The sequence below is a fragment of the Neltuma alba genome, unplaced genomic scaffold (genome assembly GCF_004799145.2).
Source record: "Neltuma alba isolate B1F8T4 unplaced genomic scaffold, ASM479914v2 tig00006999_pilon, whole genome shotgun sequence".
Classification (NCBI taxonomy): Eukaryota; Viridiplantae; Streptophyta; class Magnoliopsida; order Fabales; family Fabaceae; genus Neltuma; species Neltuma alba.
Genome location: NW_021634646.1, coordinates 122,536 through 140,803, shown reverse-complemented (window position 1 = coordinate 140,803; position 18,268 = coordinate 122,536). Strand labels below are relative to the sequence as shown.

The 18,268-nt window shown below is 31.2% G+C and overlaps 1 protein-coding gene across 2 annotated transcripts; it reads left to right on the top strand.

Moving 5' to 3' along the window:
• Positions 1–5,124: 5,124 nt before the first annotated feature.
• On the top strand, positions 5,125–10,227 carry LOC114751659 (protein DETOXIFICATION 41-like). 2 transcript variants are annotated; one of them, XM_028940324.1, is made up of 6 exons: positions 5,125–5,276; positions 6,846–7,402; positions 7,771–7,846; positions 8,269–8,518; positions 8,628–8,743; positions 9,911–10,227. In XM_028940324.1, exons 2-6 carry the CDS (start codon positions 6,852–6,854, stop codon positions 9,980–9,982), a joined length of 1,065 nt encoding a protein of 354 aa, XP_028796157.1. In that variant the 5' UTR covers positions 5,125–5,276; positions 6,846–6,851; the 3' UTR covers positions 9,983–10,227. The 2 variants fall into 2 exon arrangements, with proteins under 2 accessions (XP_028796157.1, XP_028796158.1); XM_028940325.1 differs by lacking the exon at positions 9,911–10,227 and having other exon boundaries at positions 8,269–8,532; positions 8,628–8,773.
• The last annotated feature ends 8,041 nt before the right edge of the window (positions 10,228–18,268 follow it).

Below are 18,268 nucleotides of genomic sequence, written 5' to 3'. Positions count from 1 at the left end.
TCAAATTAAAATAGCTAAAATAACTCAGAAAATCATAATTAAAATAACTCGAGAATCAAATTAATTAAAGATGGACCCAAAATCCAAAATTTAGAAGTAGTGAAACAGCTAGAAAGATAAATATGAAAAGTATACGTGGTCTCATACTCTTATGTCTCATTTACATAACGGGAATACAAGATTTAGTGTGTCTTTGGTTTCAAATTTACTAAATTTGAGTGTATAGACTGTAGCGCATGAGCGATATGAAATGTTTGAAATGACCATATGATACTTTAAAAATAGATTTTCAATCGTGATTTATAAATACAATTGAGCATATGAGAAGAATTTTATCTCGATTTGTATGAACGTATTTATTTATAAGCAGTTATTGTAGGCAAGTTCAAACAATTTTAAAACTTTGTAAAGGGTATTTTCGCATTTCACAACAGAAAGCGCACGGGTGAACTAATAATAGTTCAATCACTAAAATTTGAATTTAAGAACACACATTAACCATTTTTGTTAAAATACGCCAAACATGCAAAATTGTTAAAATACTTATCAGAAATTATAATTGTAAATCTTTGTGTCAATTCAAAATAGGTATATTGATATTTATTGTCTTCATTACCAATAGTATAAAAAACCATACTAGTTATGTTCAGGGTTTAGGATTGACAGATCTTGAAATATAATTGACAATATGATAATACATATGTAATAAATTTAGTACAATAATCATATGTGATGTTGATATATAACATCGTCAATTACTGAGATAATTATCTCTTGGAAAAACTATATTGTCACCATTATGTAATAACACATGAATTATAAAAACACATCTCTCTTTCAATTCATAACATGTGTCAATTTGATTAGAACCAAGAAAAGGTAGTTATTATTCTCAAAGTGATTTATATTTTGAATCAAACCAAGAACGACTTATATTATGCACTGGAGAGAGTATATGCCTGTTACTATAGTCTATGTTATAGATTTTGAAGTTTTTTTCCTCTAAGAGTAAAGAAACTATAAAGTTCTTGAATCCTATGGAAACTTTCACCAATGTCCCCCTAAAAAATATCACTTATTACTATTTGATTTATTTAAAGTATCACCTATTGGTATATTTTAACCTTAAGATATAGCTTTCTTACATAATAATCCTAAAAGTAAATTATATAGAACGTATAAAATATAAAATATATATTATTATTAACACGATCACATTGACATAAGTATACGAATATTACCTTCCAACTTTCTTTTCAATATCAAATTCCACACCCTACCATAATTGAAACCAAGTTTTCCATGCCCTTTCCGTCAGGGCTGGTTTATACTTAGAAAAAATGGCAAATAAAAACTCCCAATATGTAAAATTATGATTTAGGACCCTCAATTTGAAAAATGGCAAATAAAGACCGGTCCCATATTGCAAATATGAAATCTTGATGAAATGTCTAAAATGCTCCTAAGCCAAGTTGTGATTTGGTTTACTGGAGTTGTTATTCGCTAAAGTGAACTTGTCATTTCTCACAGTCAACTTGTCATTTGGCATACCCTCAGCCAACCACTCTATGGTGCTCCTTTGGATCTAATTATAAGGCAAAAATAAAATATTTTCTTTGTCATATTTATAAGTCATATCATTAAATTTTTAATATGAACATACTATATATATTGTTTTGCATTTATTTCAGCATAGGTTTTTTTAAAATGTACATATAATAGGGGTAAAATTAAGAAATTGTTATATTTTAAGATAAAGTTAATACAATTCAAAGTTTGTCTTGCGTGAAACATGTTGAATTATTATCCCCGTTAAAATTTAAATTTCAATAATCTAAATTCCAAATACAGGGTAACACCAATAATTAATTTCTCTCTATTTTTGCTAGGAACAATAGTAGTTAATTTTTTCATACTAATTGATCAATCAATTAATGAATTGATTAAGTCATGAACTATTCTTTCTGTTTCTTATTATAGAGCATTTTCTAAAAGTAATTTTTAGTCTAAAATAACTGTCACTTTTTAGTATTGGAGAATTAGTTGTAATGCCCTATAATAAGGATGACAGGGAGTATTAAGTTTCACCATGCATTTAGTCAAATTAATATCCTAATTAGCAAAATACCCCCTCCTTACAATTTCTCACATAGGTCCCACAAGAATACAAACACACTGAAATTTAAACAACAAACAGAAGAATTTAGAAGGTTATGTCTCACCGAACAACGCAACACAAATTTAAATTGAGAAATGTAACCAACACACAAAACACCTACTGTGAACAGATAATATTTTAAGGAGCACAATTAGAGATGGTTAAGATTTCAATGTAAAATAAGTGCAAGGAAAATAGTCATTGATGACATCGGAAGATGGAATGGGAAGAGTTGAGGAGTACATACTCCATCCTATTCTTATTATAAACTCTAAATAACTAATTTGCACATAATAAAAAATTAATTAAAATAAGTTAAAAACAATAAACATGTAAGAAATATATATTTATTTTTAGAGAAGTCATCAATCACTCACCAGTCCTCTTGTTATATGACGTTTTTAGAAATAATTTTTTTATCCTAAATAATTGTCATTTTTTGATATGTGAGAATTGGCTGATTTTTGGTTTAAATAGTTTGAATTGAAGTGTGAATTTTAATAATCCAAATTTCACAAACAGGACATTATCAATAGTAGTTAATTTAGCCAGATCAATGAATCAATCAATGAATTATCTAATTAAAAAGCCATAAACTACTCTCTCCCTCTCTCCTCCTTATTATATGATATCTTCTGAAACTAATTTTTGGTTTCAAGTAATTGTTATTTTTTGGTATACATATGCAAATTAGTTGATTTTTGATCCAAAATAGTCTGAATTGAAACTTAAATTTCAATAATCCAAATTTTAAAAACAGGATAAGAACAATATTAAATAAAAAAATTTTGGATTTTTTATCATCAAGATGAAAAGTCTTTTCTGCCGTCAGAGATATCAAAAAAAGCCAAGCAAGGCGCACGTGCTTATCTTATTTTTTCTTTAGGGTCAGATATTAACAAATGAAGTTTTCAGATGGAGGAGCAATGAAATTTTCCTTAATCAAAACAGAACCAAAAATTTGTAAAACAATATCATTTAAGTTTGGATGATTAAAATTTTACATCTAAGCATACGCACCTCCTATGAATCAGACGGAGGAGTGCAATAAATATAGTTGTTATGTTTTAAAAGTTTATATGAAACTCTGATAAAAAAAACTATTCTCTTTTCTTTTAATTCTGCCTCAATACTTTATTTCAGAAATTTATAAATTATAAATAATATAAATAATATTTTCCACTTCGAAACTTTTCTTTATGAAATATGGACATTAAAACATTTTAACATGTCAATGTCCCATCTCATTATTGTTCCCTCCTCATGAATCATCCTGTAAAATGCACGGGATCTGCCATAACGGAGTCTTTTACTTTTAAATCTTTTTGAAAGATATAATTTTTTGGAGCAGCTGAATTATGATTTTTATGACCTTGGACTAATTTATTTTAAGGAAGAATCAAAGAAAGTGTGAGCAACAATAGTTGGAAGAAAAATTGCATAGATATACCCATCTAGCAAGTCTTTTCATATCAAATCGTAATTACATTATGGAATACTTTAGTGCAGATAACATTCGCTGTTACTTAATCATGCCTATAAGAAAAATAAATTGTAGATTTTTTTACCGAACCAAACTCAGAAGAAAGAAGGCCAAACCGAAGAGATTTATATCCACGGAATTTCCCATTCGCTCGCTTGTGATCGATTCATATTCCCTCCTGGGTTCGTTGTATATTGCCTCTCCAAGTCCCCACGACCCACACAGGAATTAAATACAAACAACAAAACACCTGACCCCTAAACTTCCCCAAAAAAACTGATAAAAGCAAAAATAAATATTCACAAGCCACAAAATACAATCCACGTGGCCCAACACCTGTAAATCTATGTGGACCAATCACAAAGCACTCACGACGTTTATAGAATATATAGAAGATAGATAGAATCAGATAGTTTAAATATATTCATAGACATGAAACAAACTTTTTGTCCCTTGGCCGCTTCACATCCCGATCTGAAATTGCATTGATGGAAGTGATGTGGATAAAATAATATTTAATTTTGACCTGGAAATGTGTATTGAGTTTGGGAAAGTGAAAACTGTAGCCTTTCACAACACGAAAAAGAGGGTAAAATCTGGAAATCAATGAAAATTGAATTCAAACCCCCTCGAGCTACCTTCTTTCCTCTTCAAGAATTTTTGTTTTTTTAATACCACAACTACATAAGTAATTTTTTATATTAAGAAAATTAGTTATTTATTATAAAAATTTATCTATTTTCCTAAAATATCGGTTCTTTTTTTGAGTGAAAAAAAATTCTTTCTAATTATATGCATTGTAACTATTAGGAGGGTAAAGAATGGGGTGCTAGTACGACGATTCTTCTAGTATTTAATGTAAGTCTCATGTAACTAATTTGATTAGATTAAAAAAGTTAATTGAGCTAATTAATTAAAATAAATGTGACATATTTTTTTTAAAATATCCTAACCATCTTTTTTTAAACTTTCTTTCCTGTCCTAGTTAATTATAATTGAGAGAGTATTAGTAAAAGTGATTTAAAAAATAATTAATAAATATGAAAAATAAGCCTCACATTTTAGGATCGAGCAAAATCTACTCTATAATTAGCTTCTACATTAAGAAATTCAAAGAGTATTATTTTATATTTCGTCACATGTCACTTAGCTTTTCGTAACTTGTTTAATTACCCGCTAATCGTGTCGGTACAATTAGGCCGAGTTTAAAAGTAAAAGGAATAGGCTTTCGTACATGTTGAACCACAGGTGACAGAGACGCCTGTATTTTCTTGTACATTTGATCGTTAGTTAACACCGACACAGTTGTTACCCACCCTAGCCTTTTTATTTGGTTTGATTCTACGCTAAAACAATAAAAACAATACAACCTCAAAACCGACAGCATAAGAGGAAGCTGCGAACTAAAGATGAACTCTCATCAGCCATTATTGACATTAAGGGTGGACAATGAGGACGACGATAATGCAGAGGTTTGTTGGATTCCACGTTATTCTTCTGCAGAAGTTGAGGAGTTTCTGAGGAAGAATGATGATGATAGAGAGAAGAAGGTTCAGACAGTGAAACGGTGGATTAAGGTTGTTGGTTGGGAGACGAAGCTGATTTGGGAGTTATCATGGCCTGCTATAACTAGTGGTATGTTCAACTACATGTTGATATTTGTGACTCTCATTTTTGTGGGTCGTTTGGGTGACTCCCAGCTTGCTGGTGCATCTCTTGCTTGTCTGGGACTTCAAGGTGTTGCTTACTCTGTGATGGTATGTATTATAGTCCAAATCAATTTTCTGCTGACATATATACTCTCTCCAATCTAGCCGGTTCTAAGTTTTATAAGACTTCAATCAATTTTGTTTCCTAAATTTACTATGATTTTCTTCCTAAACTCCTCCCGTTTATTGCACAGGATTTTCCATTACGAAATATAGTTTTCAATGTACATGATTAGAAGAAATATTTAGAAAAATCCTCACATATTTTTATGAACAACTAATGTAGCTAATTTTGTAAATTTTTTCCACTAGTTATCTAGCTCATATGTTTAAAATTAGCAAAAGTCTTTAATTATTTACCATACCACTAATATTCAATATGGCCGTAGTCATATTTCATTATCGTCATCTTCCAATTAGTTTGGATAGAAACACAAAAGTGGACTTAATTATCATCACTTTACCTAACATCTTAGTTCTGTATACCTAATAGCAGTAGTGTGCTTCTGTGACAAGGTAGTTAGACATGTGATGTGGGGTCCATTCCATCCATCTCATTATATGGTCTCTTATATTCCTCTAATCCAATATACTACTTCCGGTCCTTAATATAAGATCTCATTTAACTTTTATTTTGGTTCTGAATATAAGACTCCAATCTACTTTGTCTTTCATATTTTTTTTTTCAAGATAATCCTTGTAATAATAATAATTCTAGTCCATACACTTGATTAGCAAGGATATTTTAGGAAATATAACACCTATTTATTACAAATAACAAACTTAACTATTTTTTTTAATCTACTCAAATTAATCAACTAACTCTTATATTAAGGACTAGATATAGTATAAGATACAAAGAGAATGTTCTTTTTTTTTTTTTAATCTTATGTATAAGTCACTTTTTATTAAATTTTTAACTTGAATGTATGTATTATTTTACCCTTCATTTATTATCATATAGATTGTTATTTTCTTGGAAAATAAATATATTAAATAGAGACAAAATTAAAAAGTTGTTAAACTTTAAAGCAAGGTTAATGAGATTAAAGGATTTTATTAGTTTTGATAAAATATGTTAAAAATAACTTATAAATAGGACTAGAGGAGTACTCCCTCTAGTCCTAATTATTTAGGACATTTTCATCTAATTTTCACATCGCCAAGAAATGACATTTAAGTCATTAAAATTGTTCTAAATTGATAAATGTTTCCAACTTTGCCATCTTTGAACGATGTGATTTAATTTTTTCAACTTTGAACCTCAATTAATGACAAGGGTAAAATGAGCAAAAACTAGTTAGTGGGTTTACTGGTGACTTATATTTGGAACCAAAAATTGCTCCTAGAAAATGCCCTGTAATAAGGATCACATGGAGTATGTAATTTCATCGATGCCTATCATTTATCCTATTATTTGATTAATGCCAAATATTATTATGAAAACACACACACACACACACAATCTGTATAGCTAAAATATATGTGTGAGCAGGTAGGAATGGCTAGTGCAGTTCAAACTCTATGTGGGCAAGCATATGGGGCGAATAAACATGCAGTTATGGGCATTATTTGTCAAAGATCAATGATAATGCAGTTATTAGCAGCCGTAGTGCTCACTTTCTTCTTCTGGTATTCTGGTCCAATCCTTAAGTTCTTGGGCAAAAATGACAGTGACGAGATTGCTGAAATAGGTCAAACTTTTGGACGTGAAATAATCCCTATGCTCTACGCCTACGCTCTCGTATATCCCATGCAGAGATTCCTCATTGCACAGAACATTGTCAACTTTCTGGCTTATGTAGCTTTTGGAGTTTTCTGTTTTCATCTTCTTTTCACATGGCTCGTCGTCTCTGTTCTAGGGTTTGGTCTTCTGGGTGCTGCTCTTACTTTGTGTCTCTCTTGGTGGCTGCTTGCGTTTATCATAGGGCTTTATATTATTCGGAGCCCTTCTTGCAGAAAAAGTTGGACTGGTTTTTCTCTTAAAGCTTTTAAGCTGAAAGGATTGTGGACTTATCTCAAGCTTGTGGTTTCTTCTGCTGCCATGATGTGGTACGTCTCCAAATAATAATCTTATCTTCATGCAAAGTACTACCTTTCTACTTAATAAAAGAACTAGTTAACTAATTTGAATAAATTAAAAAAGTTTGTTAAATTAGTTATTTATAATAAATAGGTATTATCTTTCTTAAGATACCCTTAATCATGTGTATTAGCTAAAACTATTATCTAATGAAACTTTTAACCTATGTAATTATTATAAAAACTACCTCAAAAATGGATAAATATGAGAGACAAAATAGAAGGTCTTATATCTTGAACCAAATTGAATATCAAACTAGCTTTTATATTAAGAATTGAAGGTAGTATTTTGGATAAATATTCCTTATAATGAAAACAATATTGTAGTTTGGATGTAGGGTTTGCTCTTGCAGTGTATGTTTTATCAGAGATGCTTCCGAACTCTACCATTGCAGTGGACTCTCTTTCCATTTGGTAACATATAATATTCTTTTTGTTTTTATTTCTTCATTTTTTTAATTTAATTTCTTTACCCCTAACCTTAATTAATCCCTTTAATGTCTAATGACATGTCTGTTTTCCTTAATTTCCTTTCAGTCTCAACTACGTCAACTTGCACTCCAGTTTTGTCACCGGCTTATTACTTGCTGCCAGGTCAATCATATTATACAAATTAAAAAAATTAGTTAAATTAGTTATTTATTAAAAAAATGCATTGGTTTTTTAAAATACTCCTCCTTTTTATCATCTTTTCCCCTGGAAACTACTTCTATTGTTTGTGAACTAACGAAACTTTTAATTGGCTCTTATATTTAAGACAAGAGGAAGTAATAACTTCTTGAAGCCCGTCTCGAAAATTACTTTTTTTTTATTATTGAATTTAACATCCAATGTAGCATAAGTGCAGTGTGAGAGTTGGAAATGAACTTGGGGCTGGAAATGCAAGAGTGGCAAAATTGTCAGTCGCAGTATGTAATGGAATTGGCTTTCTGATATGCTTCATTTTAGCTGCGATTGTTTTGGCGTTTCGCGTGGCCCTAGTCAAACTCTATTCCGCTGATTCCCAAGTTATTCGAGTCACTTCCTCTTTGTTTCCCCTTATTGCCCTTTACTTTCTCATCAATGGCAATCACTTTGTCCTCTTTGGTAAGTACATACACGTAATTATTTATCATTATTAATTGTTTTTCTTCGATTAATTATCTATATATATATTATGAGATATCTTTTAAATGTGGGTATATATAAATGTCAGGCCAAGCAATTGGAAGTGGACGACAAGCCATAGTGGGTTGGATGAATTTGGTTATTTATGCTATTAGCTTCGCTCTTGCCTACTTTCTTGGCTTCAAAACCTCTTTAGGACTTGCTGTAAGTTTAATCACACTCTAATAATTTCACTATATATATATATATATCATACTATTTACTATAATATTAAAAGTTAATCTAAATAAGCTGGTTAGACAAGTGAACCGATAAACTAATGCCGTGCCTAGTCTAATCAGAAATTTTGGAAGGGTTGATCGAGTTAGGTTTTATATATTTTTTCTTTTATTGAGGATAAAATGACATTAACTTTGAATCCTTGTTTAGCATGTCCGATTATTTAATTACTTTGAGTGAATTTGCTATTTACAAAAATGAATGATCATATGAAATAAGATACGTTGAGAAGTTTGCAACATATCAATGTTGCAAAACTTTTGTGATTAGATTTGTGAAAAATTTCTTTTGGAGTCCTTGCTTGATGCAATCTAAACTATCCAAAATTTGATATGGATGGTTTAAATTTAAATTTTTAATATGCAAAATTTTCAATAATAATTTTATTTTTTTAAGGAAGTGTTAATTATAAAATTATCTTTATTTTAGATTATATATATTAAAACAAAAAATTAATTAAAACATTAAGAAGACTTAAATTAAATCTGGACCATTCACAATTAATTTGGATGATTCAAATTGCGATTAGCATAGAACGTGCTCTTTTTTCCCCCAAAAAAATTTGTGATGAATTTTGCAAACGGATTTGAACCGTACTGCACATTTTATATGTTATGATAAGTGATAACTTCATCTAAAGCAAGATCGTATCGTAACTCAATTGATATAATTTAAGGTTATCAGTGTAGTCCGTACAGCCACACAAATAAGAGATAACTATAATTAAAAATATTAATTATTGTATCTAGTTCTATGTGATTAATTATATACTAATTATACTGTTGGAGATTATGTGAATTATATTACGAATAATATGTGTGTTTTATTTTATTATTTTTTATGATTATTTAGGGTCTTTGTTGGGGCTGGGTTATTGGAGTTGCTCTACAGACAATTATTGTTGGTGGGATCATAATGTTTACTGACTGGGAGGTTCAGGTAATACTCTTGACATTTTTAATACCATTTATTTATTTGTTTAATTTTAAGATAATTACTTTGTAGAATTTTTTTTTCCAAATAGACTTATTTGATTTATTATATATTCAGAACAAATGGGCATGCTTTAATTGAATTTTTACCTTTTTGTAGGTGGAAAAAGCTGCGGCTCGTCTGCAAAATTCTGCAGATGAAAAGATTTTGAATGACTTGATTGGTGATTAATATTTAATTAGTATTCAAATCAAACAATCAATTGATTAATTGATCGTCATTTGTGAGAGAGTTAATGGCTATTAGGAAAGCTGTATGTTAATTTGTGTTTCTGTTGGATGGCCTGTGGCTGTGTTCAATTTGCAGGATATCTTTGATTTCCATTTGATTTGTGTTTGTTAAATTGTTTCCTTTTCTGATTCATTGGTTGTAAATTGTAATTAATAAGTGTGTTTTATTGGTTTGATGATTGATTATTTGGCGTGTGTAGCTTGATTTTGAGAATTAATAAGAATTTCACAAAAAGAAACTTAAAATTACTAAATTTCAAATTTGAGACTTCTCACATTAATTCAAATGACAAGTCTGTTTAGTTTTGAAAAGTTTAACACTTTGTTTTCAATTCATCAATAGAAGGGCCAAGTTATTTTCTTTGTGTAGATTATGTCAATAATTTGACAAGATTCATTGAATATGGATTCCCTTATGATAAATGCAGCTTTCTCTTCTTTGTGAATCATGTGACTTTCTTCCAAAAATCACTACAAAAAAAAAAGTTGAATTAGCAGTGGTACATTTCTAGTGATTAAATAAAACCGCTACAAATTCAGAAATTTCTAGCATTTTTCAAACAAGCCGTAAGAAATTCGTAGCGCTTTGACCAAAATCGAGTGGGCCCCAGACTTTTCTAGCAGTTAGCAGTAAACTGCTAGAAAGTGACCACCACAATTGTTCGCGTGTATTGGCACGAAGTTGGCGCCATACTTCCAGTGTTTAATTTCTAGCGGTTTTGCTGATGGAACCGCTAGAGAATGCAAATCATCGTTGTATTCTCTAGCGGTTACTAAACCGCTACTAATGCAATCAACTTTCTAACGGTTTCTCTTAAGACTGCTAGAAATTTTTTATTTTTCCTGAGGAGTTGTGACACGTGGCTGAATGCAGGTGGTGGCGTAGTGTAACAGCTAGAAATTTCTAGCGATTTTATTTAAACCGCTAGAATTTTCTAGCGGTTCCTTGAAAATCGCTAAAAAATCGCGGCCTATATATATCCCACCACCGCGTCATTTTCACTATTTTGGTGAATTTTGAAGCGAAGCTCTACCGAATTCTCTCCACGAAGTATATCCAGATCCAAATCTAGATCCAGTTGCATATCCATATTTTCAGGTAAGAATAGTAATTTATTTATAAATAATTTTTGTTTTTATTTTTATTTTATTTATTTATTTTATTTTTTATATTAAGTTTGATAGACTAGCTTAATTTAGTTAGAGTTAATAGAAATTTTTTTTATAGTAGGCTAGTTTTTATAGAGTTAATAGAAGTAGTTTTTTTTTTTGATGAGTTAACAGCAAATTTAAATATAGGAATATCTGTTTTTCAATTAATATTATTTGATATTATTATTTAGAGTTAATAGAAATAATTATTATTTGATATAATTATTTATTTTTAATAATTGTTAGTTGTAAAATATACTTTTCATTACAATTGATGCTATTTGCTATTATTAGGATGAGTTGTCGAGCAGGGAAGGAGCCGATTGATCCTAAGAGAGCAGGACCCAGCAAGGATTGTGGTAGTGGGAGTCATGATGCTAGTGAGTTATTCCTGAGCATTCATTACTACGATCTGAACGAGGAGGATATCCTGCACTTCATGGAACATGATGATATCCAACGGACTGAGGAGGCTCATTTCTCAGGGGATGAACAACCCCATGGTGATGCTAGTGAGGAGGAGGAGGAGGAGGAGCAGGTTCAGGGGAATAAGAATCCCCATACTGAGTAGCGTCCTTCTTCTAGACACCAGACCGGTTATGAAATAGAATTTGAGGGTAAGTATTTATTCAACTTTTTTAAATTTGACAACAATTTAATTTATATAGAAATTTTTTTAATTAATTAATATATAATTAATTTCTTAATTAAATTTTGCAGACTCTGAGGGGAACAGGTCCTATAAGAGGCTGACAGCCAGAAAGCTGTCTATGACGACGACCGGACGGGTGGTTGTGCCGTTGAATGAACTGGGCCAACCAACCAAGAAAGGTGGCCAGCTGTATAATAAGTTTATGCGTCTTCTTGGTCGGCAGTGGACCCTGTTCCCCATTTATGTGAAGGATTGGAAGAAAATCACTCTGGAGAAGAAGCAACAAGGTTGGGAAATGATGAAGGTAACATAAAATCATTATTCACAATTTTTTAATTTAAGTAAATGAATATATTTTTTATTTAAATTACTTAATTGTTTGATTATAATTTGTTATTGATGTAATTTATTTTTATTCATATTATTTTGAAATTAGTTAAATGAATATATATATTTTATTTAAAGCACTTAATTGTTTGTATTTAAATTTTTATTTATTTAATTAATTTATTACTTATAATATTTTTAAATTAGTTGAATGAATGTATATATTTATTTAAATTACTTAATTGTTTGATTATGATTTGTTATTGATGTAATTTATTTTTATTTATAATATTTTGAAATTTTATAATATTTTGAAATTAGTTAAATGAATATATATTTTTTATTTAAATTACTTAATTATTTGATTATAATTTGTTATTTATTTCATTAATTTATTACTTATAATAATTTTAAATTAGTTGAATAAAAATATTTTTTTATTTAAATTACTTTATTGTTTGATTATGACTTGTTATTGCTGTAATTTATTTTTATTTATAATATTTTGAAATTAGTTAAATGAATATATATTTTTTATTTAAATTACTTAATTGTTTGATAATAATTTGTCATTTATTTCATTAATTTATTACTTATAATAATTTTAAATTAGTTGAATGAAAATATATTTTTATTTAAATTACTTAATTGTTTGATTATGATTTGTTATTGATGTAATTTATTTTTTATTTATAATATTTTTAAATTATTTAAATGAATATATATTTTTTATTTAAATTGCTTAATTGTTTGATTATAATTTTTTATTTATTTAATTTATTTTTATTTATATTAGCGAAATGAATATAATTCTTTTTTTTTAATTACAAAGTAAATTTATACTAGGAGAGGAGTTGAGGGCAGATACGATCAAGAGACTTGGAGTAGCATGGAAGAACAGGAGGGCTGACCTATGGCGGGAGAAGAAAGGTGACGGGACGAGGCCCCTGCAAAAGATACTGGCAGATATACCCGGTGGAGTTTCGGAGCAAGACTCGTCGAGTTATGTTTATTTTAGGATGTCCGCTGAGCAGATAGTATGATAATATTGCATTAATTATAATTTTTTTATTTTTTGTCCAATTTGACTAATTTAATTTATTTTTTTTACATTTTGTTTCAGGCTCTTTCCCAGAGAAATACTAGGAGAGTCAGGTAGCAGACAATACATCATCGGGTTAGATCCAAGAGCTTTGCTGTAACATTCCATTTTTTTTCCTTTATCTTATTATAGGATTTAGGTTATATGGGTGAGATTAATTCATAATACTTAATATGAAAGCTTATTGAATAAATTGTAAATCATAGTTTCTGTGATATACATATAAATTATAAAAAAAAAATTATATTTAAAAAAAATTAAAAAATATATATATAAAATAAAAAAGCAAGTGGGTGGCACGTGGGCCACCCACTGCCAGCGGGAAGGAGGGGGGGCTAAGTCCCCATTAGACCGTGGCTTTCAAAAAAAAAAAATGAATTGAAAATTGGAATATATGGTGGATCACGTGACCCACTATTATTTCCCCACCCCTTCGTCCGCTTTTCCCCTTCCCTTTCCGCTTTGTTCTTTCCTCTGGTCCACATCCACGCAGCGCCGCGACAATGAGCGGGGGCGAGAGGTAGTGTGAGTGTGTGAAAGGAAGGGCTCTACTTGGGTACATATAAGATATTTAGGTGAGCTATTTTCATCCTACAATTTTTATTTAGCTTTTTTCTTTTTATTTCTGTAAGTTTATGGCTGAAATAAAGTTTATTAGGGCTTGTTAGTTTTTTTTATTTTTAAGGTTTCTAACTCATTTTGATGATATTAATGGAGCTTATGAGGTTAGAATAGAAACCTTATGACTTAGATTTTTAGTTGATGGTTGATTTGAGGCAATGTGAGTTAGGGATTGGTTGGGAAATTGTGATTTGTATTAATGATGACATTAATTTCGAAATTTATCTCTTAGTTGAGTTCACTTGAGGTTATATTGAGGATCCAATGCTTAAATTTTGAGGATTGTTGTTGAAATAGTAATGTTAATGATTCTTGGAGAAACTTTAATTAGTGGAAGTTGGGTGTTTGGAGGAAATTGAGGAAAATATTCTAAGTTATTGATTCTAATGAGTGGGAAATGATTAATGGAAGAAGAGAATAGGATTTTAATAATGATTGAAGGTATAGTTGATATATGGTTATTTTTCTAAGAGTTAAAGTAAGCACTTTTTGGAGATTTTTAGATGATTTGAAGGAAATATTCTTATTAATGATGTGAATGAGAGAAAAAGAGTTGGGAAGTATTAGGAATTGTCACTTGGAGGAATAGATGAATTATTATTCTTCTAAAGATAATTTTTTAAGCAAACCAATTATGGGGATTTAGTTAATAAACTATTTTAATGCTATATTAATTAGTCTTTTTATATTAATATATGTTTATCAATTTATTATTGTAGAGTAAGCTTGGTTTGGGCTCTTGGGTTTGAATCCTCCTACTTTTAGTTCTTGTGTCAAGAACTTGAGGTAACCACTTTCTAATTTACCTTGTATGCTTGTTGATGTGATTATAAGCATGTGTTGATATTATAAATGTTATCAATATGTGTTATGGTGATTTTTGTATGAAAAGTAATTTGTATATCTATATCAAGAATTATGTTTTGTTAAATTTATTAGTTAAGTGGGCATGAATTATTTCATCTTATGAATATCTTATTGATGTTGAACAAATTTGATTATTGAATCTGAGAATACTTTATGGATATGAAGTTGTGTGGAATTAGATGGTTGGATTGTGCTGTGTTGGTTGTGCTGAAATGTAGTTGTGGGAGGTCTGATTATCAATACCACATGGTATAGCCGCCACTTGGCACCCAGTGGTTGGCATTAACATTCTTAGGGCCCTCGGTATCACCCTTCCTTTGGCCGGGTCAAGGGTCAGTCCAAGGGACATGACACCTTTCCATATTCCAAGGAAAGGGAACCTATAGTCCGATATGAGCTCTGTAACTTTTGGCCGAGTTACACCTCATTATTGGAGAGCTTGGTGCAGTCTTGTAAAAGAGACGAATCCTATTATGTGGTATAGCCCATGGGTTCTGTCAGAGGTTACAAGGAGGTTATAAGGATGGTTGATGAAGTTCTATGCATGCAAGTTACTCTTTGAATTATTATATATTGTTTTCTGTAAAGATGTTTAACTTATATGTTATTTGAAATTGTATTTTGCCCGCTTAACTATCTTGTAATCACTCCCTGGATACTTGTTGAATTAGAATTGTGGTTACTGGGTCAATTTGACTCACCCCGTGGTTATTTAACATTTTTCAGGTGAGGGTTCAGGTGTTGGTCCCAAGGGGAAGGTGTCCGAGGCTTGAGTTTTCCTTTCAACTCTGTATAGCCTCTATTTTGTTATACATGATTTGACTGATGTATATTGCCAAACTTTAGGGCCTTTTTGTTATACTTAAAATGCGTTTAATGTTCCGCTGCATTCTAGACTTGAGTTATCGGGCGGAGCCCTTTTTGGTTATAGGTGACTGTTATTTTGATTACGATTGTTATGGCCAATGGTAGCAGTTATTTTGGTGGGCCGAAAATGCTACAGTCCATTCATGATGGGTCTTAGTTATTTTTGAGATTTTAGAGATTCATGATGGGATTTGTTATACACATGAAAAATCAAGTATTAATTACTTCTTATTACATTAATTATCTTTATTACTTTAGATTAGTGGCTACTGCACTGTTATGAACGTATATTGTTAATGACTATGGTAAATTTCTATTTGATTAGGTTTGTCCTTCCTACCATGGTTAGCCTTTTAAAGTAATTATCCTTTTGAAAATGTTTATTTACCATGAATTACGGGGGTTATTACATTTGCTATCACCTATGACGAGATTGTAAGTATTTGCAAAGAATTTGTTAAATGTGTATATGTATTTAATTTGTAATTAATAATTTCTTTCATTTCATTTACAGAGAGAAAAGACGAGACAGGAGCGGGGATACACGCCCACCTATAGCGAGATGTGGCCGATTCTGTATAGACCTCGAGACTGGCCTGCGTCGGATGAGGTTGAAGAGATGGCGGTAAGTAATTAATTAAATATTAATATCATATCGCAGTATAAATATTATTTCATACTAATTAATATTTTTATATTAATTTTGATAAGCGCGGATGACTCAAGTCAATACCGAGCTGCGTGAGTCTCAGGACTCTGTCTTGGATCCCACCGCCTCACTTTTTGCTGGTTGTGGCCGAGCGCAACACCTTGGTTGAGTTAGCGGGCCTGGTCTTGGACCCACACCAACTAGGTTGCCTTGCTCGGGTTGTGTTGGCCCTTCATACACTGCGGGGAGCTCTCAGGCGAGCGCAGGAGCAAAGCAGCCGGGTTCCTCATCCTCAGACGAGCTGCGACAGGAGATTAGGCAAGAGATGGAGGAGGGTGATCGTCAATTCCAGTTGCAGCTTGACCAGTTGAAGGCAGCTGCTATGGCCATGCGCGATGTGGTGATCGCTATCACTCTAAACATCCCGATTCTCGAGACCCTGACATACACCTGCCACCAGTCCAGCCCCTGCACGACCAGCAGCCAGTCCAGCCCCAGCACAATCAGCAGCCTGCCCATCCCCAACAAGAGGATCTCGCGCCCGACGATCACGATGATGCTGCTTCTGCCCTTCACTCCTAATTTCTCCTGTTTTCCTTGTGTAGGATTTTATTTAGATTTGGATTTTATTATCTTATGTTTTATGTGGATATTTATTTAAATTTTATGTTTATTTGTTTACTTTTATTATTTATTTCTATAATTTTATTTATATCAAGTATTAATTAATATAGTGTTGCACTATATAAAACATGCTAAACATATATCCTTTTAACATTAAAATTCATTCTTGGAATATGTATTTTAATATTTAACATATCATGGAATTTTTTTAATTTTATGCATACATATATTATTGATACCTTTTAATACCTATTTATTATTTTATTATTTTTGTAAAAGTTAATTTAATAAATATTAATTTATTCTAACTGACACTTTCTAGCGGTTATAAACTGCTACAAACTGGTAAATGTTAACAATTTCTAGCGGTTAGTTAACCGCTAGAAAAGTCACCCGTTACAATGAAATTCAAATTTCTCTCCTCCCTCGAACTTTCTAGTGGTTATAAACTACTAGAAAATAAATAACCGTTGCCAAAAAAATTTCTAGCTGTTTATAGAAAATGGATAATCGTTGGAATATTCAAATTTTCCTCCCGGCTCGAAACTTCTACCGGTTATAAACAGCTAGAAAATCTAAAACCGCTAGAAAATGCTTCTGAATTCAAATTTCTAGCTGTTAAAACTGCTAGAAATTTCTAGAGGTTTATAACCGCTACAAAAATTTGATCGTTATGCATCTGTTGGCAGCCTCCTTTATAAGCTAAAGAACTCCATCTGAAAGTCATTTTAACTTCTCTTTGAGCTTCCCATGTCATATGTTCACGAAATTTGAGTAACATTAGTGATGGATAGGTCGTGGATCAACTTGCACCGGTCGACTCCGCAATACTTGGCTGGTCTAAACTATTTCTTGGATTTTGCTTTTGCCAATGCAGCCGTAAACGGTAAGATTCAGTGTCTATGTCCTAAATGTAATTTCAAGAAGTGGCATCCCAGAGATATTGTTAGAGAACATTTGATCTTTAAGCCCTTCCCGCGAGAGTATATATTTTGACAACTACATGGGGAATGACTAGATATGGTTGTTGAGTAAGTTCCAGTAGTTTTACGGATGGGAGTTTGAGTAGATGAAGCCGATGCCATGAACTATGATTTGCGTGATGCTTTTGGCGTTCACGAAAGTGAAGATCCCAACGAAGATGAAGTAGAAGGGCCTCAACTGAAGTTTCTTAGAAACGAAACTGCTCGGGAATTTTTTGACCTCATGAGCGAAGCTGATAAGCCTCTTTATTCTGGGTGCACAAAGTATTCTAACCTGTCATTCTTGGTGAGGTTGTATCATATCAAATGCTTGTGTGGTATGACTGACAAGACGATGTCCATGCTATTGGAATTACTGGGAGATGCTTTCCCTCAAGCTGAAT